This window comes from Chamaea fasciata, unplaced genomic scaffold (genome assembly GCF_029207755.1).
Source record: "Chamaea fasciata isolate MVZ Bird 193981 ecotype frontalis unplaced genomic scaffold, bChaFas1.0.hap1 SCAF_5, whole genome shotgun sequence".
In the NCBI taxonomy this organism is placed as follows: domain Eukaryota; kingdom Metazoa; phylum Chordata; class Aves; order Passeriformes; family Sylviidae; genus Chamaea; species Chamaea fasciata.
In genome coordinates, this window is record NW_027094090.1 from 66,675,981 (window position 1) to 66,697,915 (window position 21,935).

Here is a 21,935-nt window from a genome sequence, read left to right on the forward strand (position 1 = left end):
GTTGTGAGGGTTTTTAATTCATATGCAAATCATACAGTTCTTATTGTGATGGTGATTCTCCAGGGTAAGTCTGACGAATGTCTCTGATAGGAAAGCATTAAAAGCTTTTTGGCAGCATTTTCTGTTGGCCTGGAGTAAAGGCAGTGGCCAAAAATCAGACAACCCCAGCAAGTCCTGCAGGAGTGGCAGCTCTGTGGTGAGTGATGCCCTCACCGTGAGTTCCCAGTTGGTGAAGCAGGAGAATCTTCCCTTGTGGACTGAAGGCACACCAGCCATCATTACAGTCCATCTTGAAATGCCAGGATAAAAACGTTTCGTCATCCCTCCTGGGAGTGCAGCAGTCTCTGCTGAAGGAACTGATTGTTAGGAGCTTGTAGCTACCTGAGCTCTTCAAATCTGTGTCAGACTTTCAAATACTGAGTTTAATGCCAGCCGGAAAGAAAACAGGTTTGATCCCTATAAACGCTGATGGAATTACCCCAGTTCCTCTGTGACATTAAAATCAAAGCTGCTGCTGATGTCAGTATTGCTCTCATATTATCTCATTCACACTTTCAGAAGTAGCGGATAGGAGGAAGTTTCGTAATTTGAAATAAAATTAGATGGAACAATATATTTATAATGTCGCTGTATGGAATAAGTGCTCTCCCTGCCATATGTAAACAGATTCTTTTCATGAATATGGATAGTTTTCATGTTTTGAAGCATCATTAATTCAGCACTGTTTACAGCCTGTTATTCTTTCTAATTATACAACTGATAAATATTCTAGTGCTATGACCCTGGGAACGATACTGCAAAGCACAGAACTGCTTTTTAAAGTTCACCTCCCCTTGTGTTTCACCAAATGGATTCTTCTCCTTTACCGGGAAAGGGCTGTGAAGGAATTCTGTAGTCTTCTGAAACCAAGTGCCGTAGAAACCCACTTGAAGACAGCTTGATTTTATTTGCATTAGTGATTAGTAGTAGTGTAATAGTACACTATTACCCATTTATCTTCCCCAAATCAGGCATTTCTAGTCAAGGGTTGAAGGAGACATGCATTTCCACACTGTTTTTTGTGTAGGTTGTTGAATTTCTATGCTCTGCTGGCCTGTAACTGTTCCGTAGTCCTCTACTTTAAAAAGGCAAGCCCGTCTTTCTTTGCATTGTTTTTTGAAGACTGCAAACACAGAAAAAAAACGTTGATGTTGATCTTGAGATTATATCCACCACCGTGTCTTAAGAATTAAACTTACTGGTCTTGATAGCTCTCCAGTCTGTATTGATCATGAGCCACGTTCAGTGAAAGGCTTCAGCATAAATAGAAGGAAAAGAACTAATCCCCCATTTTTGTCCAATTTGGAGTAAAACCGGAACGTGTTTTCAGTCGATTTTTCCACACTGTGGCCGTTTCAGGTTTCCATTGGTAGCGTTCAGTGTGTCTGTTTGGCTCTTGTGAGGCACTGGCCAGCTCAGGCTGCAGAGGCTGCTCCAGTGGAGAGATAAACGGGCACTCTGCCCCTGCTGAGCTGATGTTGGCACAGCTGCACTGGGCCCAGCGTCTGAAATGCCGGAATTAACAGCAGTGAGCCGCGTCTGTTCGCTGACTCTGGCCAGCATTTGAAAGGATCAGCATCCTTGGGTCGTGCAGCACGCTTTGCCTGCTCGTGGGAACATTTCAGGACCTGCAGTGTAGGGACCTGAGGAGAAGCGTTCTGCTGAAGAAGAGCCTGTGGCAGTGCCTGGGCCTGCAGGACTGACTGCAGCACTCCTGCTGGATGGGTTTGTTCACCTGCTGCCACCGCCCTTCACACAGCAGCCCGTTTTCTCCTCCTTGCCACATCCCCTGGCTCACGGCGTGTTCCTCTGGCCTCCCTGGGGACAAAGCTCTCAGGAAGGGAAATAAGTCACTTTTGGAGCGCTCTTCAATCAGCAGCCTTGTCTTTTGCTTGGCAGTGTGTCCTTTTTCTGGGCTTGGCATCGTTTGGCAGTTGCAAGCATCTGCTGAGAACAAGAGCTTGCCGCTACAGACATGTCCCTTCCTGCAGAGCTGACAGTGACCCCTGCACTTCTCCCAACACGGATCAGTCCATGTTTAGCTTGCTGAAGTAAAAAATGCAGCTGCAAGGCACTTATCACAGGGTATTTTTTCTTACTCCTGTTCAAACTTCACCTTGTTTCAGTTCCAGAAGCCAGTCAGAAAGCCACAATAGCTCTCACCCTGCTTCTCGCCCAGCACCCTCATCACACAGCACAGCACTGAGGTTTTGGCCAGCAGGAAGTTCTTTTCTAAGACATGGTGGCGGAGATATTTCAGCAAAAAAAAGAACAAAAAAGAAAAGCAATGGGCTGCTGTCCATATCTCGTTTTCCTGGCCTTGGGGCTTTCACTTAAGAAGCAGAGATGGGCAGCAAAGGATTTGATTGCAGGAGGTGGATGGCTTACATGCTGTTTGAGGCACCCCCAATTTCCATACCACAGTAATGGCTCCACAGATAGAGTTACAGAGATATTCTTGGCTCTGCTCCTGAATCATCAGCGAGGATTGTGGGCTTACTATTAAAAGAGTAAGTGTTTCTTTATAATCAAAACAGATTACTCTAAAGAAAGTGAAAATGACCAGAGCTCCAAGCCAGCCTGTCTTTCCCAGGATACCGATAGCTGGAAAAAAAGCAGGGGTCATGGATCATGTTCTGTCACTTCACCCTATTGGTATTTTTCATGTTTCAGGCAGACATCCAAAATTGGATACTTTTCCATAAAGCAAAAGCAGCAGAAACAAAATGGCAACAATAACATGCCCGTTCTCCAGGGTTCCCACACCTACAATCTTGACACTGCATCTGGGAATCTGATGTGCACCTTTCCCTTTCTTCTACTCTTTGCCTCCATTAAGTCACCAGAGTATTTGTGTTTCTTCGTAGCACGGATGTATTTAGAATTCTTTATGATTGTCCTGAAGTATCTAAAAAAAAATTGCTTTACTGTACGGTATTACATTTTGAAAGGGAAGCAGTGATGTTTTTCTAGATAGGATCTAGGCAGGGTCCAAGTACTCTCTGCACTGGATCTGTGAGATTTTTGATAAAGCAAGCTATAACTCTCTTGGACTGGACGAGGAACACCTGTGTAAACCCAGGGAGAAATTCCACCCACAGAGAGTCTGTTGTGTAAGTCCACTGTCCTGTCAGGTGGTGAACAGTTTTGTCTGTTGATGCACACCTTTTCCTCTTGAAATACATGATTTTTCCCATTTGAGACAATGGCTTCAGTGGGGATCCTGACAATAAACTTATTGGTATTGAGTGCTGCAGCAGAACTCTAAGTGCATTTGCAACTTCATTTTTAGACAAAATGTAGATAAGAAATGCGAAGTATTTGGTTTGTCTTTCATCATCACCCCTGCATGATGCCATCTTTCACACCACACTTTTAGGACCTCATTTCATTCCTCCTTTGCGAGGTGTGGAGAGGTGAGACCAGCCAACACTACTGGGCAATAAGGCCAAGGTTTGCTTTGAAATCCTGTTGCACATCACCAGCTAAAGGTGGGAATTAAGGCTGAAGGGCAGAACAGGTTGCTTTCCCTAAGATAATCAGTCCCTTGGCTTCCTTTGAGAACTGCTGTTTTACAGTTAGAGTGATTATCTTTGTGTCCTTTCTTCCCAGCCTATATAAAATGTTTCTGAATTCTGTTTGTAAGAGTTTCCTGCTACAGGGAAAGAGTACGGGGAAATGTTCAGCCAAAGTAATAACGAGTGGTAGTTACTCAAAGCTGAGAAGGTGAATGCAGAAGAAGAGCATGACGTGGTTTTCCTACCCTGTAAACTGCAATTTGGTATCAGCGCAGTTGTTTAGGGGCAGGTGTGTGAGTCTTGACTTCTTGTTCCACCAACAGACGTGTAGCCCAGACAGAAATATTCATTCCTGCTTTGCAGAGTTGCACACTGGCACAGCATTGATGGTCTGTTCAAATCTTTGTAGAGGGTTTTAAGTTTTGCAGGATAATAATGTAACTTGTTCGGGGTTGTTTTTTTTTTTCAGACAAGAAGCCCTTCTTGCTGCCATTAGTGAAAAAGATGCCAACATTGCTCTGCTGGAGCTTTCATCCTCTAAGAAGAAGACTCAGGATGAAGTGGCTGCACTGAAACGAGAGAAAGACCGTCTGGTGCAACAGCTCAAGCAGCAGGTGGGTGCAGCAGGGCTGGGAAAAATCCAGGTAATAATCTGGTGTGGGATTATTATCCTGAGTTATGGAGCTAATAATGTCTAACCCTGTTGTGTGTTAGGACGGGGAGTGCAGAAACAACAATTTCAAACTGCTGCCCTCAGCACTGAGGGAAGTGACAAATAGTCACGGATGCAGGGAAAAGCAGTGATGCTTCTCTTGGGGGTTGGCATTTGCTTTGTTGGGGCAGAAGCCTGTTTGGAAGAAACTTCTCCTAACTGAGAAGAATTTGAGCTCCTGCCTCCTAGAGCTCAAATATGATGTATCACCACGCAGCCCCTCCTGTGATTTCTGATTGCAGCAGGAGCACCGTGTGCCAGCTTCTAGAACAGACTCTGGGAGGTCTCGTGCTTGTGAGGAGATTGGTCCCTTCCTATTTCTGGCCTCTCCCATTTCTGAGATCTTTCCGTGTTGGCATAACAATTAGAAAAATGTGTTTCTGTTCAGGCATTTAATATTATGTTTCAGTACTGAAGGCAACGTGAAAAGTGCATTGCCAGCAAAACACAGATGAAGCAAAAGGCATCCCTGGCAGTAAGAGATTTAGGATCTGAAAAAAATCTGTGTAGATTTTTCACTTCAGCACTTCTGGCGGGTTTTCCTGAGTTATTCCCTTGCCACATTCCTCATAAGAGCACAAATGCTGCTGCCAATCCAGTATCAACTTCTTCGGTGCCACCGTTTCCACCTTCGTAAAGTTTCATGTGCAGCGTTTCGTCTGTCAGCCAGATGATTTCTGCTGCTGTCAGAGGACATAAGACAAAACCAGGGCATTGTGATAAGGGGTTTCTGTGCTTCTTCCTCAGCAAACACGAGTAGGTTGTTGGCCATGTTGTTTAGGAGAATTATTTATGGTTTCATTTAGGAACGGTATTTTGGGGGTTTTATGTACCAGCTTCAGAATGAGCCAGAAGTATAGATGACAGTCTTGGGTTATTTACTTTTGAGCAACAGTTGTAATTGCTGTGGTCAGGCCGGGTGATCTGCTAAACCAGGAGTCACAAGGGCTCACAGCAATGTCAAGTGCTTGTTTTGTTTGTGTAATTGTTGATGCAGCAGCTGTAATTTATGGCACCACTCGCTCCAAGGGAAATTAACGCTTCTTCTCAGCTCTTGTTGTCCTGAGCTTAAATTCAGGTGCTTTCATGCCCCTTGCCCCTCCCAGTTTCCTTCTGATTGTCTTCTGTGAGTAACTGGAGCAATCTGTAGTGTTTTGTGGTGAGTTTTTTCTGCTGAAAATTTGTGCGTACTTAATTTACATATTAACGTTGCGCTTGTCTGTGATGACTTGGGTTTCAGTAGAAAAATTTTTAAAAATATCGTTGTGGTTGTAAGTCTTCCAGTATCAAAAACTCTTCCTAAAAAGACACGGCCATTTCCCTTAAGGATGCCAGTTCCAAGTGTTTCTCTGTGTATGTGTGGGATGCTTAATTTCCCAAATAAGAGAAAATTGCAAAGGAGAATAATTTGAAATTGTTCTTGGTATGTAGCGAGACCAGTTATGATCTGAGGTTAGAGCAATAGTCCTTTTTCAAATAATTCATTGGGCTGTCGAAATGCCTTTGAACATTCTGGTTCCAAAACTGCCATCAGCTATAAAGACTTGTCACGGTTTAAGATTGTTTAAGATTTTAATCTCAGAAATAACGAAGAAAGCAGAAAGTAATCTCCTCAACACATGTGTGCTATGAGCAGTATAAATAAAAGTTTCATGTGTAGTGTAAGTATAAAGTCACAGGTATTCTTCAGTACATCCGCAACCCCCAAGGCAGAATAAATGTTTACATATAAACAATATAAACTATATTTAAAGCTCACCTGAGAAATCTTTATGTGACCAAACATCCTCCCTAAATTCTATCCTGTGTTTTAAGGAGGTGTCATCTCGTATCCCTTTTTTTTTTTTTTTGCGTGCAGCTTTCAACACATTGATAGAAAAAAAACTCCTCGTTGCTTATTCTAGGGAGTATTACTCACCACCTCTATGAGTTACAGAGGATCTAAAATTCCATTTATTTTTCTTCAGTGCCAGTAGTTCTGGTATGTACTTTTTCTGAATAAATTCAAATCACACCAACTTTGACAGCTCCAGAAATAGGAGATGGGTCAGAAGAGATGGCTGTGAGATTTTACAGGATCCTCATTACTGATGTAGTCAGGGGGAATCTCATTTTTCTACACGCTTCGCAAATATTCTGTGTACTTGGCCCTTGCACCCCTCTTCAGCTGTTCCAGGTCACCAGCCTCATATTTTCCAACAAAACAACTCTGCTGCTTCCTCAGTTTAAGCCTTCTCTACATGGGCCCTTCTCTGCACCTTGAGAACAAGGGTCCATCTGTGTTTGCCAGCTCCACGGAACCGTGTCACCTTCCAGGAACTTCCTAAAAGTTTAGCTGTGGTTCTTAAATGTGCAGTACAAACTGTGAGTGGAAAACCTTGCAGACTTGCAGATGTATTGAGCACAGCTGTTCAGGGAAGGCAGGTGATGCCACAAATCAAGATATTCTGGAAGACTTTGGAAAGCAGTTGTGGAGCTCAGAAAGTTCATTCAACCCTTCAGCTTCAGAGCTGGGATCCTGACCTCAGTCGTTCGTGTTTCAGAGCTGTGGAGCTCCCTGGCAAGGATTTGGCATTTCAGTCCATCCCGTTCCTGGGAAGTGCTTGGGCTTTGCGGTGGGACAGCAGCTCTTTCAGCTGGTGGTCAGACCCAGCTGAGTCAGAGATTCCCATTTCCATGTGCGTGGGGTGGATCAGGAATGCTGAGCAGTACGGGAAGGGTGCTTTGTGGCAAGGGCTGTGCATGCTGTGGTCCCAGGGGCTGGGAAGGGCTGACAGAGGGCTTTAGGAGAGCGCTTTCCTGCCTGTGCTGCAGCAGCGAGTGCGAATGGATCCAAGGGTGTAGAACAGGATTTGGATCGTGACTTTTCCCTGCTTGTGCTGGTTACCACTGCCTGACTTGCTGCTACCTTTCTTAAAGCGTAGGAAGGTACACCACTCACAAAAGAAAAACCTGTTCCAACGATTTCCTGTGGTTTTTATTTATTTAAAACCATCAGCGAACACACAGAGGCTCATCCGGGGAAAGGTATCCAGACTCTGGAGGGCTCTGCTGTCATTCCTTTGCCAGCACTGTCACGTTCCTGGTGGCTCACACGGGAAGGGTGAACTGCTGCACAGGAGAGGGAAGGGGTCCTGCCAAAGACATTTCGCTTCTTTAACTTCTCTAAGTACGTGCATTAAAGTTTGGATGAGGAGAAGCATTTTGGAAAGAGGATATGGCATCAACGTTGTTTTAATTTAGGGTTTCTAGGCTCCGAATTGCAGGAATGTGCCTCAATATAAGAGCCCGTTTCCTAACGAGGGGCTCGGCATTGAGGGGGCTCTCCAGTAAATGCAGCTGCCTGTTTCATATTGGTTGTCAGCTTGGATGAGGGATTTCCTCTATCATCAGACAGGCAGGGCCATTGCAGGGCGAGGGTCACAGCCAATGTGGTCCCAATTTATTCCTCCCAGGGCCCTGTGTCTCCGCGGGGAGCTCACAGAGGCTGCTGCAGGAGCAGGGAGCTGCAGTGGTGTAAGCAGGTCCAGATGTGGCCTGGGGAGGGCCCTGCTGGGTGTCCCAGGGAGCTTGGGCTGCTGGGTGCCTGGAGCCCAGCCACTGCTCAGCTGGTCGGAGATAGCCTGCTTGCCATTCATCCCTTCACTCGTCAAGATGAGTTTTAATATCAGCTCCTATTTGTTGCAGCAGAGCAAAGCGCCACTCCACAGTTTGGAGTGCTGAAGGGAAGGCAGATCTGAAGGGGCTGAGGTTTTCCTGTCTGTGGGCTTTGAGTCTTAACCAGCTGGGATTTCCTGCTAGGAGCTCTCTGTAGCCAGGACTGTCGTTTTCTGTATTTGTGCAGTGTGTGCCACAGTGGGTGCCTGACTGGAGCGGCATCTCTGCCACTGCCATGCCAGAAATGCGAAGTAATTGTGTTAAAATTTTTAGGAGGCTCTGAAGAGTATTAGTGTTTTCTGACAGCTTGGAATGTTATTCAAATTAATTGTTTGTAAATAGCCATATTATTAATACTTCTATTATTAGATAATGTTTCATAGTTATTTTTATAGCAGAAGTTGCCAGGAATTAGCTTGACTCTGTTACTGATGACAGGATCTCGACGTTTTCATTTGAAATCAGGTTAGATTAATACTCCATGTGTTTTGTTATGCTGCCTATGCCTAAATAAAAGTTGTTTTCGGATCAGTTCCTCAGTCTTTTAAGAACAAGTTGAGTTTTCATTCTATACTTCAGCATGCTCAGAGAACCACCCAGCTTAAGCTTTCCCCATGTGTTTCATAAACAGACGTTTTCTTTTGTCATGCAAACTGTTAATGAGAAATAGTCAATAGTATGGCCTCAGGAGAGAGCTCTGCAACTGAGCTGATTCATCCAGTTAGACCTGGAATCTGTTCTTAAAGACTTTGAGTGGAGGAGACCTTCAGTCCTGGGAAGTCTTTTTTATGCCTTATCTGTCCTTATCATTATATGTGATGTCCCTTACTGCAATTTAAGCTCATTACTTTTTTTTTTTTTTTTTTTTTTTTTTCCCTATTAGGGGCATAGGAAAAAAAAATATTTATTACCTGTCACGTTCTTGCTGTAGACAGTCTTGCTGTTCACTCAAAAAAGAGCTCCTTTCTGTTTTAATGAAGGGAGATGAGAAGCCCCATGCTATTGTAAGTGTGGGTTTTGGAGTCAGCCTTGCCACCCAGAGGAAGCTTTAATACCTGTTGTTCCCTTCTATACCCTCATCAAGACTGTGCCTTCCTCTGTGGGCCAGCATGAATCTGCGGAGCTGTTATTTAACATTCCCACAAATGGAGAGGAATTGTTTGGCAGTGATCGAATAACTAATAATTGACTGGTAATAATAGCATTTATGCAATGTGGAATATACATTTCATCTAAGCAAGCAAGTACCGAATCTGGTTTTTCTGGGCTACTTTGTGCCTCTTCCCTGGAAGATTTTGGCTGGCTTTCTTCATGAGGCCAAGTTACTGCAAGGACTGGTTTCCCAAGTAAATGTGGTTCATGGGATCATGAGAAAAAGGAAAGAATTGTAGATTCCAGAGTAGCTTCTCACCCCCAAAATGATATTTTTTCCACTGTTACTTGTTCCCCTGGAAACCCTGCACACTGACACCTGACACTCCTCTGCTGTGAACTTTTCCAAGCCGAGGTTCCACTGGCTGGAGTCATTTCTGTTTATAACAAGAGAATGTAAAACAGGGCAAAGGAGACTGACAGGCAAATGTTTTCCTCTCGCTGCTGTGGAGCTGTATCGGCATGACCACACTTCTGGCAGATTTAGTTACCTCCCTGATGAAATAATACAGATCGTGAGGGTGTGCAGTTGGTCTTTGCTTTACCTCAGCTGCCCTGATTTGAAGCCGTGGCTGATGAGAGTGATCATCCCTGTTAGCAAGAGAATTTCTTCTTCAGGTGTCACGGGTCCAGTCCCCGCAGGTAATTGCTGAACGTGGTGCTGTCTCGTGACAGAACCCCTGGTGTTCTCTGCAAGGTTCCAGCAGTCTGGAGTTCAGAGAGGGGAGGCAGCTCTCAAACCACTGTCGGAAGGGAATTTAGGAAGTCTGGGAGTGTGGGTGTAAGTTGTCTGAGTGTGGCGGTGGTGGCTTCTTTATAGCTGAGGAAGAAAAGTTAATACTTGAAAGGAGTGATGAGATGCAGGGCAACTTGGATCCATCTTTGTTTATTAATCTCTTTACCACAGTACCCATAGAGTGCAAATAGGTGTAAAAGTGGGGAAAGAAAACTTCTGTGATAGGGAAATTAAGAACAGGCAGAGGAGTTTGAAGGTGCCATGTCAGAGGTTTCTTCATGAGCTGGGCAGAGGAGAAGGTACTCCCAGTTCTGGTGTTCTCTCAGTGCCAGCTTCACCAGTTTGGAGCAGGAGCAAACAGATTAATGTACTTTGCCAGACATTTTCCAGGGAATAGTGAAGCATTTCAAGGACTGTGGTCACTTGCAGTGGACTTGTTAAAACCCAGAGCAGTCCCAGCCTCACCTGTCCCTGCATGGTCTGTAGAGTCAAAGCAGAGTCACCTTTTATCAGGTCCTTGTACCACCAGTGTCTGGAGGGTCTCTGCAGCTTTTCACTCACTGGCTTTAGTACGCAAAGGTGCCAAAATCTCCAATATTCTTACAGTATATTCTTAGCTGTGCTGGCAGAGTAGCTGGCCTAGATGTGAGCAGGCAGAAATCGCTCCGTACTCTTCCTGTGCAGGAAGCTGTTGGACCTGAAACTGAAGAAACTTGTGGCTGAAGTGAATCTACATCCACTAATTGGCTCTCATCAAGCACTGCCAGCTGTCAAACTGAAGCACCGTGGCTTTTGTTAAGGCCTGTAAAGCGCCCAGATTATCAATCACAGCCCTGCTGGCTCTGCCAGCCTTTGCTCCTCAGTAATTGTTTCTGTCAAGGGGGAAAATCTCTGCCAGGAGCGGAGCCCAGCACCCTGACAGCACGAGCAGGCCCAGAACGCAGGGCTTTGTCGTGAGCACTGCTTCCTGCGGCACAGCACCAGGTTAAAAGCAAGCACCTTTCTCCCTGCCATGTGCTCCAGACGTTTTTCCCATCATTTTTAATCACCTATTAAGCGCAGCAACAGCGCTCAGTGCAGCGTCAGCAGTCTTTTCTGGGGCAGCATTTCATCTTTCCCTGGTATTGCTTGCACTCCTTCCCCTCTCCCCTCCTCCCTTACCTTCCCCCTTTGCCTCTGGCATGATTAAATAAAAATATATATTCAAGGCAGCCCTGGCTGTGGCTGGCTGCACCATGCCAGGGCAGGGAGCTGCTGGCAGTGTCAGCGCCTCTTCTTGTGCCTGTAGGAGCGTGAAAACCTGTTTCATTCAATTAGAAATGTTCCTCCGTTTATTTAATACATTAAAGTTTTCATGTCCTAGTTTCACGGTTTTTCAGTTGACTAAAAATTCGCGCAAGTGAATTTCAATTAATTGAAATTTAATGCCACCTATACACTAGCTCTCGTTCAAGGCTTATGAACTCTTTTAGGAAGTTATTTAAGCCAGGTTGTGTCTCTCTAGAAAATCAGGATTGCTGGACAAGTCTAGGCTAGGAGTTGAGAGACCCTGTGTCCCATTCCTGACCTTGATGGTGTTGGATATCAGGAAAACTGTTGGGAGAACCAGACTGCACTGTTAAAGAGGTGCGAATGCTCGCTTGGGCTTCCTCAGGAGGCAGCGCTAGAAGATGTAATTTGGGCCTGGAAAATAATCATTCCTTGGGCAGTGAGTAGTCCTGCAGGACACTGGTGCAATGTAAAAATAGTCGCTGTCCTCTGACATCACGCTTGTACCATGTGGTGGTTTCCTGCAGTTACTGTGGCCCAAACCACTGGTGTGATCCACGGTTTTCAGTGAAACAGAGAAGATGTTGGAACAGCTCTCTGTGACACACGCGTTCAGCGGAGTATTTATGGAATTCATTCCGTCTCTTCGCTACAGATATTATGTTGAACACAGTTCCTGCCAATGTTTGTCTTAGCTGCTGAGTCACGGGATGAGGGGAGAATGTCAGAGTGTGGGTTAGGACAGCTCAGGGCTGCCCGTGGTTGGTCACTGAGGGAATGCAACGATGGTACATCTTCCTTTGCTTCACTTCCCGGGGCTGTGGGGTGCTGGCAAGGACCCAGCGCGGCTGACTGCTCCTGCTTGTTGGCCAGTGGCAGGATGTGCCTCAGGGGTGAAGTATTTGAGGCTTTCCAGCCGTAGGTCCTCGTGGCTGGCCTGGTTTGGCATCGTTCTTGCTGTTTGGATTGATGATGTCTGAAGGGTGACCGGAAAACACGGTGAGTTTATGGTTACATTGAAATTGTATCGTTTAGACCCGTTGTGTAGGGAACTCTGAAGCGCTGGTGACAGGGAGAATTCCACTCAAACACGTCAAAAGTCTTGATGAGATTAATCCACAAATAGACTTTTTTTCCGCACCAAAATTTCAGATTCGGGAAGATTTTGAGTTACTTGCTTGAACTTGGCAAAGATGAGTGTGTAAGCGTCCTTACAGGTATTTCAATGATTGGATGCAGGTTTTTCTGTGCTAGATGATTCCTGCTCCTCTGGGCTGTTTTACCTGACAAAGACAATTGTCTCGGAGGCACATGTCCCTTTACCCAATCTCCATTCAAAATGTGCTCATTTGGTACATTCTGCTCATCTCTTCCTGGATTTAATGGTGTTATTCCTCAGGGAACACACAGCACTGAATGGTTTCGTTCTAAACTAGAAAGTAAAGCTTTATTTGTGGTTACCTGTCTTTGGATGAAAAGCCCAATGAACCAGTGACATTAACTATATTATATAAGAAACAATTCACACGTCGATAATCATTTAAAACACAGTGGCAGAAAGCTGAAAGGCCTTTTCCCAGCTTTAGTATTGTTTTATTTTGCGTAAAACCTATAACTGGTGAGGTGATCGATGATTCCAGGTGTGTTCCCAAAACCTGTAAGGAGAAGGTGAAGTCAGAGATATGAGATGACTGATTGGGTTAATAAACTAAATATGTAGAAGGTTTCAGGCAGATTACAGATTAACAGTTGTGTGACTTAATGTGTTAGTGATGTGTTCTTTACTTGGAGGAGGAATGAGTGATGGAAAGAATTGTGCACCTAGAATATGTCATGAAAATTAATGATCTATGAGATAGAATATATTGCCTATTTGTGATTTTGCTGTGTTATTTTGGGAGTAACATAATAAATCACTGCTTTTTTTTTTCTTAAAAAGAGAGAAATGCATAATTTGTAAAAGAGAATTTTAATCCCCACCATCTTAAAAATTGAAAAAATTTAGTCTTATCTGCATGGAATGAACTTCGGTAAACAGTGAACTCTTGATGATCTCAGGTGGTTTTGAGCTTGTGCACTAAAATATCTCAGTCTACAGATTTTTTTTTTTCTCATCCATTGTATTAAGCTCATTAAATTCTGAAAAGAATTTCCCTTTTTGAAACTGTTGGACTGGGTGCAGCAGCACACCATATCTCAGGTAAATGAATAGGTAAGGCAGGGGAAAATACTGGTTTCATCTTGCAGTTGGAAATCTAAGATGCTCTTGATTAGGGGTAGTTTCTTGATAAGATTCCTTCATCAAACTTGGCTATCAGAAGATTGCTGTCTGGTTTTACCTGGCGTAATCAAACATTTCTCATGTGGATATTAGGAAAATTTGCCGGTTATTTACCCCCAGTTTCAAATACAAGTCATTTGCCTTTGCAATGACGAGTTGTAGAACTGTAGATTATCAGTAGTTGAGGTGAATGTTAGTCTCTCAACTTTTGTAAAGCTCCACTCCCCAAATCTGTGTTAAACTCTCATCCCAGTGCTGGTGTCTGGAGGAAGCAGTGGCCTTTCATGTTGAATAACCCTGGTTAAGGGGTAGGCATTTTATGAGAGCTTTTTGTTCTCTTTATTTGAGTACAGTTTTACAGTCACAGAACCCAGTCCTTTGTTCTCTCTCTATTTGTTTACCACCAATGCCTGTCTGTCTGGGTGTGAATACAAATATTTCCTGTAGCTGAGTAAACAAAAAGTAAATGGAGGTGTCACAGCTGACTCCAGGCAAGTTTTCCCTCGGGGTTTGAACAACCTGGGTATCTCTTGTTTTTACGGTGGATTTTTGTTTGGGGTGGGAAACTTAATGTTTTTAAACATTCTGTTTCACCATTCTCCCCGTCTTAATCCTTTTAGTAGTTCAGAAGTTCCTCTTCTCACTGTTTTCATCTGGACATGAAACATTGCCATAATTTATGACACCCAGCCAGTCCTCCATCCCCTAAACACCAGTAGATGCACCCTTGGCTTCGCCTCCTTTATTACAGCCAGCAGCCCAAACTCTGCCAGCTGCTGACAGTAATGGTGCTGCAAAAATAATAAAAGCAATCTAGCGATCCTTAAGAACACACACACTCACAGATGGTTTAAAACTTGGAAGCCTGCACGAGTTTATTTGCTCTCTGGAAGTATTAAGGGCTGTACCTTCTCATTCTAGTTTTTCCCTGAATTTGTTTTGTTTTGTTTTGTTTTGTTTTCCCTAAGGGGCAATATATTTACTTGTATGTACAGATCTTCAGTCATCTTTCAAGTGTCTGTCTCATATGGAGGCAGGCAGGATGTTGGTTTTTGCATGCAAAATTCACAGATTTAGTGGGAAGGACCCACAGACTGGGAAGTGCACACTAAGACTAATTGCTCATTTTCCTAGACCTTTTCATCACTATCAGATTACAAAAAGATTTTTCTCTTCCCCCCTTTCCTGATTACCAGAACCACCTAGTCCTTCTCCATTGTCAGCCACAAAGCTGGTTTGTGATGTAAAGGGGGCTTAAAAATATGAAGGCTTCCTGGTTTCCTCCTAGGTCTGCTAATTGCAAATCAATCAGTCAAGGTTGCTCTTGTCCTTCTATTCATCCTTTTCTATTTCTTCCTCTGCTTTGTCAGGGCTCTTTAACAAGTGGAATCACCTATCTTAAGTTTAACGACTTAGCAGTAAAAGGATTGTTAAGAAAAACTCAACCAGAGGTAGGACTGCCTTTTTTCTTCTCCTTCCACGGATCTTTTTCTTTTAGTGGTCCTGTGGCAGAGAGAATTCTCCGAGATTTTCTTTTCTAAGCTTTACAGAGTGCTTTATGGTGCCCTTTGGGTGGGCCTCTACTCATATGTAATGGCATCATATAATGTAAATCACAGAAAGACAAGAGATCAGGAACAGAGCAGGCCAAGACGGGAATACTGGAGTGCAGACACCTTAGAGAAATCCATCCGGCCAGACTGGCGCATCTCTACGCACGGTGTGCCATCAATTTCGTAGAGAATAAGAGAATTTCTTTCCTTGGTAAGAATAATTCTGGCACAAATGCAGTAGAAAAACTGAACAGTTTTTTTCAGTCTCTCACAGCTTGATGCAGATTTAATAGGAAAAAGTCAACCTCTGCTGGACAAACAAGAGGGAAAAAAAAAAAGTTGGTTTATTGTGGTTCTCCTTGGTTGTGTAGTGCAGGGGCAGGGGAAGGGCCAGGGATCATCTGTGCAGCTCTGCACTGCACACGTGCCCTGTGTGCAGAGGCAGCAATCCTGTCTGTGGGGCAGGCACAGGGACAGTGAGGATGGACAGGAATCCTGTGTGTGTGCAGACCACACGCAGATGGTGTGGACAGACAGGAATGTGATGTCTGTGTTTGTGTGCCTGCTGAGGCAGGGCACTCCTAGGTGCATGTCAGACCTAATAATTGGCCATACAGGAAAAAAATCTGAGCTGCTCTTTAGTTTGGGGTAGCTAAGTTCTGCTGGTTGTCAAAGGAAATGCCCTTTCAACTCTTCCCTGCAGCAGTTACCACGCAGGATTTTGCCTGGATTCAAAGATGAAAGCGAGGCACAGAAAGAATAATACCGGGTTTCTTTTTCTTTTATACGCACCAGCTTTTAAAATTAATTTCAGAAGAGGCTCACATAGTCTTGAGGTTTGGTTGTGCGTGCATTTTTTTTTAAAGTTGCTATCAACAGTGTTTATATCATGTAGACACAGATCCATTGGTGTATACAGCCAGAGCTGGGCTCTGGGCAGGCACAGACAGGCTGTGCTGGGATGATGATACTGAGCAGCTCACATCACTTGAGCATCCAGGAATTTGTATCTGTACATAACTCCTTTATTTTTTTTTTTTGGCCAAGAACAGCATGTATAGAGGGGAGGGGGGGTTGCCATTAACAGCTCTTTGAAGCTGCAGGCAAATGCAGTCGAAGTGGAGAGTCACAGAACAATAAAAATATGTAACAATAAAAGGTCTGTGGTCAAAACACTGGCATAATCTTCCCAAAATTAAAAGTTGCTGGATGAAAGAATGCTTTTACTCTATTTATTGTAACAACACAATCACAATAGACAAAGATTGGAAGACTTCCAAATCACTTCAGCTACGAAAGGTGTATGCAGATACACGAGCAGATGGCCCACAAATGATTTTGTTGAGCCAGGGGATCATGACTAGCTTTTAAGATTTGGCAGTAGGATGCATCTTGTGTGTAAATTCCTGTACGAGATTTTGCCAGTCGGGGTTCACAGATATACCACTGGACTGAGAAACTTTCTTGTTTCAGACCGGGAGAAAGACTGAGATGAAAGCAGAGTGACTGGTCGTGGCAGACAGCTTTGTGAAATCGAGTGGATTTATTTTGGAAAGGAGAACCAAACAGAATAACAAAGGAAAGGGGGACAGAGTAAGGTAGTTGAGGGTAAGATGAGGAGGGTGTGGAGTGAAGCAGAAGTGAAAAGGGAAGGAGAAATTTCAGGGAAATGCTCATAACAAAACAGGAGGCCCATCAGCGATGTCAAGCAAAGTTTGACTCACACGCTCTTCAAGGGTAGCCATGCTGTCTGCAAAAGAAATCACTTCTTTGCTGATTAAAGAAGTAGTGAGGACATCACAGCAGTCCAAGAGTGGATGTAGCAGCATAATTTAACAAAAATCCCAGTTGTTAAGCTAATTTAAATCAATTAGGCTTTTCTGTTTTAAGGGTGTGTGGCAGCGAAAGATGTTGATCTTACATTCTCTCCTTCAGCAAGACCCTCCTCTTCCACGGCACGGAATCAAGGTCAGATTTGCCCTAACAAACTGCGCCACGGGGCGGGCTCATCACCCAAAAAATACCTGCTTGTTTGAAACCTAGAGGTTTTATCTGCTCAAACCTGGAATGCGAACATAACCAGGTCTCTTACTTTACCTTAAGAGTTAAAACAGCAGCTCATTTTGTTCGCCGTTCCGTCTTCAGATCAATTTCAGTCAGTGATTTCTTGGGTTTTCTGTGGTGTGAGAGCTCCAGGATTCTTTGAGGATGTTGTTGTGGGTTACCATTTGTCCTGCCGATCCTGCCTGGATGCAGTTTCTTGATGCACAGCCCACCCCTTCCCTGCAAATTCGTTTTACTGTATGGTTGTAAATGTCCTCAGACTGCAGCACTTGCTCAGTGAGATGCAGGAAGCCACACCTTAATGATATTTCTGCTGAAGTCCCTTACGTGCAGAGGAAAGATGCCAAAGAAATAACATGCTCGGCTTGGTCCTGAGGAGCTAACCTTGAGGGGAGGTATTTTTTATGTTTAGTTTCCTTTCAAACCTGTGGCTGGGCAGGTTCCGGCTTTTGTGGAGCAAGTAATTGAGAAAGGCAGTTCTGTTACCAGTGGTCTTAAACACATCTTGAGGTACCTCTAAAGAGAGTAAAAGAGGGCTGAAGGAACATGCACTGTCATGGTATGGCGTAACACAAAAAGGAATCCCAAATGCAGATCTGATGGGGATTTTTTGGTGCGTCACTGGTTTTCTTCATGCAGGAATCAGAGCAATAGATTTCAATAAACTTTGTCACTGGGCAATTCCGTGGTTAGTCTGTTCATCTCCTAAGGAGATGTTCCAAGAGACACATTCCTGCAGAGGGAAAATTTCAGTTCCACGTTTATTTTTAATCCCATCCACATATGTCTGCATATGTCAAGTCTCCCAGAGCGTGCCATATCTAGAAGATCTGCCTCCTTTAGTTTAGTTCAAAGCCTTGTATGAATTGTTCAGGATGAAGCTTCTCGGTAATCATCACGTGTGGGGAGATGAACAGGAAAACGACACCTCTGAACACAGAAATTAGCTGGGCTGATAAAGTCACTTCATAAAGTAATATTGTTGGAGCATTGCCAGCAGGCAGTGCAGAAGGCAGCAGCTCAGGTAGAGCTGTGCTGAATCCTGCAGGCTTTGACAAACCCCAGCAGCTGCACGTGCTCTTTGCTGGGCTCACACAAACACAGGCTCCGGCACGTACAGAAGTGCAGTGACAGGGATGGGTTCATGTCTGTGCAGCTGAAATTTGTGCTGCTCTGCTGCTAATAGAGAAATCTCAGTTGCTGGTCTTAAACTTGGCCGAAAGGGAAGCCAGACCTAACTAATGATGTGTCTGTGAAACCTTACAAAGGTGGCACCTCGGCATGTGCCATCTTTACAAATTGGAGAAATGTCTCCCATTCCATTAAATATCCAGGGTGGGGAGGGGGCACCGAGTTAAATACTTGAATGATCTTTCGGAGTCTTAATGCTCTAGGTGGATAAAGACTCAAGGTAGTATATTTAAGGTCGGTGTAGATATACTCAAGGTAGCTATGCAGGGCATCATATTCGAATAACAGGCAAAAACAGGAATTATTCTTTCTGTGTTTCTGGCAGCCAGATTCCAGCCGGGAGCTGCTTGGACACTAACAGGGATTATGGCTCACGGTGGGTTTCTGACAAGTAGAAAAGAACTATCTGAAAGGCTCCACAAGTGTATAATTTTCAGAGATACTGAATTTGGCCCACACTTAGAAAGAAAAATCACCTGAGCTTTTCAATTATATTTCTGTATCATTAGTGGCAAAAATGACTCTGAAGTGTTGCTTTTGCATGTGCTTCCAGTGAAGCGTTGAACTCAGATTAAAATGGGATAACTCCTTTAATGCACCGACACTCTGCCTCCACCGCACACTCATTTGTCACAAGTTACAGTCATTAGATTAATATTTACTTAACGTGGGTGTTTTTTTTTTTAAACTCTACATTAAAGGATTAATAAAGCTTGTTTAGACTGCTTAGCAAAACCAAAATTACCCCACGCAAATATTCTCCAAAAAAATCAGAGGGCGGTCGCTGATGTCATGGTTTGTGCTGTTTCATGGTGGAGGAACAGACCTGATGCAAAATTCTTTGAGTAAGCTACTGCAACGAGCATGTGAAGCAGACTGGATTAATAGAATGCACACAGGTCATGAGCTGCTCTCTGCTGTATCTTAGAGAGCTTCTCTAGAGATACGGAAATGTGTGTTTCAGAAGCTTTCCAGGGTTATGGTTACCAGAACTTTAGCTGTCCTGCAGAAATGCTTAGGGAAGGTATGTGCTCTCATTAGAACATACAACTTCGTGCAAGCTTTCAAAGAAAAACATTCTGTGAAATATGTTATAAACAATGTCTGGAGTGAAATCTGTGGGTTTCGAATTTGTGTGTGGGATTGCACAATGAAGAGTTTGTCAGACGTGGGCAGCACTCCTCCAGGCTTTACCAGCTGTGTTCCAGTGTAAGTCTCTGGTTTCCCCCCTAAAATTTGTGCATCTGCATCAGTTCTGGTTTTCTTCATGTATTAATTTAACTGTGATAAAACCTATTAATTTGATCTTTAGTGTTGAGGTGCACGAGCAAGTGTGGCCTGCAGTGAACATCAGTGAACATCAAATAACTTATTTTTAGGAACCTGCAGGTGAGAGAGCGCTTTGAAGCTTCATGAACAAGGAACTGAGTGATTCTTTAAAAATTAATTATGGCTGTAGTTCGGGCAGGTAAAATATTGTATATGTGCAGTTTGCAATGGAAGTTTTCAGGTGTTGGTTATGTTGGAAACGGTTCAACCCTGGTGATTTCCTTGTTCACCATTTAGTGATTATAGGATACAGGCAGAAGTGAACTATATGGTACCCAGGAAATAAAAAATAATGAAAATGCAGTGAGGTCATGGCAGGATCACGAAACAACCAAAGAGAGCACGTTTGGAGAAGTTCTGATGCGAGTCATTCACGTTTGTGATTAAAACAGGTTTATCTCGTGTTTTCTCCTGGTGCTTTTTTTCTTTTAATACAACTGCCTGCTGTAGCAAGGGATGAGGGAAGAAGAAAGACACAAATAGTGACAGGAAGTAAAAAAGGCATTAACAATAAGTGTATCAAAGAGGCAAAAGGAAAATTGCAGAAATTCTGGGGTGCAAAAAGGGAGGGGTGGGCGAGATCTGATATTTCTAGAGTAAAGTCTAAAATATGACCAGGGGAAGCTGAGGCTTTTTGGATGCAGTACCCTTACGAGTGTTCTGCTTTAGACCTGCAGTTCTGGATTCCAATTTAGACCAGTTTAGACTCTGGTCTGCAGAGCCAAGGCCTCCACACTCATTCCTGGCTGTCAGTTAGGAGCTGGAGAGTGTGTGGTGGCTCTGGAGTAATTTGGAGAGTTTACACCAGTCTGAAGGGTTCGGGACTGTTCTTTTGCATGGTGACTGTTGGAAGAAAAGAAGAGCATTGTTAAGGGCTTTGACAAGCTCTGGGGACTTTGGGGAAGGTATTAGTGGAGGGCCAGGAGTAATTTCATGAAATCTGTCCCCAAAAAAAAAGTGAAAAGAAGGTATCTTCTGGGGAAAAAACCCCACAAAACTTATTGGGTTGTGGAGTTTAATCCAGTTTTCTTCACTCCAGGATTTTTTCTGCACATGCACGAAGGAAGGTACCTGTCAGGGCACACGGTATCTTTTTTCTAAGCAAAATTTGAATCTGACATCAGGTTCCTATCATTGCTAGTCCTGCTCGCAGCTCTGGAGGTTTCAGACAAAAGCACTCCTGCCACAACTGATTTGTCTGCACTGCTCATTTATTTCCTCACAGGACCCCGTGGTTAAACCACTTTGTTGTTCATACTTTTTACAGTGATGTAGAAAAGCTTGCCCCAGGATCTGAGCCATAACCTCCTGAGGTGGGAGAGGATTGTATAATAGCACCATGACAAACCAGCTCAGGACTGCAGGATGTTGGAGTGGTTCCCCACAGAAAAGTAAACGGTTTGTTTTTAAATCATTACAGCAGCCATTTGCTCTAGAAATTTCCATCCTTTTGGACTTTTTTTTTTTCCCCCCCCCCGTGGAGGAGCAATAGGAGAGAAACTCAGTTCATGCGTTTGCAGTTATTTTTAAAATTTCTAAGTAAAAGTTTGTCATTAGTAGTCCAGTCCTAAGCAGAAGCTTTTTATTTCTATGTTTGAGAGAAAAAGAATTGCAGAAATATTATAATATTATATATATTTTATTTGCAACACTGCTTGGACTTTAAATGTTGGGAAATAATTCTTAGCGGTATCCATCAGGAAACAGGCTGCTTTTCTTCCACCTTTTGGTTTTTGCCTAATTCCAACGATATGTGCATAAATTAGTTCCTGTAGTGGAATCACAGTACTGATTTTGGCATTTTCTTGCCAAGACATGTCGCAAAGGTGCACGCTTAAATGGCCAGCAGCTGCACTGGGAGGTCAGGTTAAAGGGGGAACACAGAAAATGTCCTTTAGGTGAGCTGCTCCCCCAGGCTTGTCATCATCAGGGCACTGCAGAGACTCTTCTGGGTTTAAATGTTCAAGGGGCTGTCACGGAGCAGAGCAACTGAACCTTATTTGGCAAGTAGGAGGAACTTTGGAACTTGTCTCCCTCTTCTTCCTCTGAAAAGCTGAACTTTGAAACTCTCAAGTGATCTGATGAAAATCCCAAATAAGAACTGCAGCATGTCTAAGGTTGGAGTAGACCTCTGTGTCCTGCCACCTGCTGAGAACATCACTAAGTAGAGCAGCTTGCTCAAGGCCTTGTCCAGCTGCGTTTTCAGTATCCTCAAGGACGGAGATGCCACAGTCTCCTGGCAGCCTGTTCTGGCATTTGATGCACCTCATGATGAAAAGAATTTTCCTGATCTCTAATCAGAATTTTCTGTGTTCCATTTTACTTCTGTCGCCTCCTGTCCTATCCCCTCCAATGGCTTCCTCTTCTCTGTTTCCTCCTATCAAGTAATTTTAGCCCCTTTTTCCGGCTAAACCGGCCCAATTCCGTCAGCCAC

At 43.9% G+C, this 21,935-nt stretch overlaps 1 protein-coding gene across 8 annotated transcripts in view; it reads left to right on the plus strand.

Moving 5' to 3' along the window:
* Positions 1 to 21,935, plus strand: part of ERC1 (ELKS/RAB6-interacting/CAST family member 1) — a 246,477-nt gene that overhangs the window by 190,810 nt on the left and 33,732 nt on the right. For all 8 annotated transcript variants that reach the window (XM_066184266.1, XM_066184269.1, XM_066184268.1 and 5 more), the window contains one exon: positions 4,027 to 4,171. In XM_066184266.1, the coding sequence (XP_066040363.1) occupies positions 4,027 to 4,171 (145 nt within the window). The remainder of the gene's footprint in view (positions 1 to 4,026; positions 4,172 to 21,935) is intronic.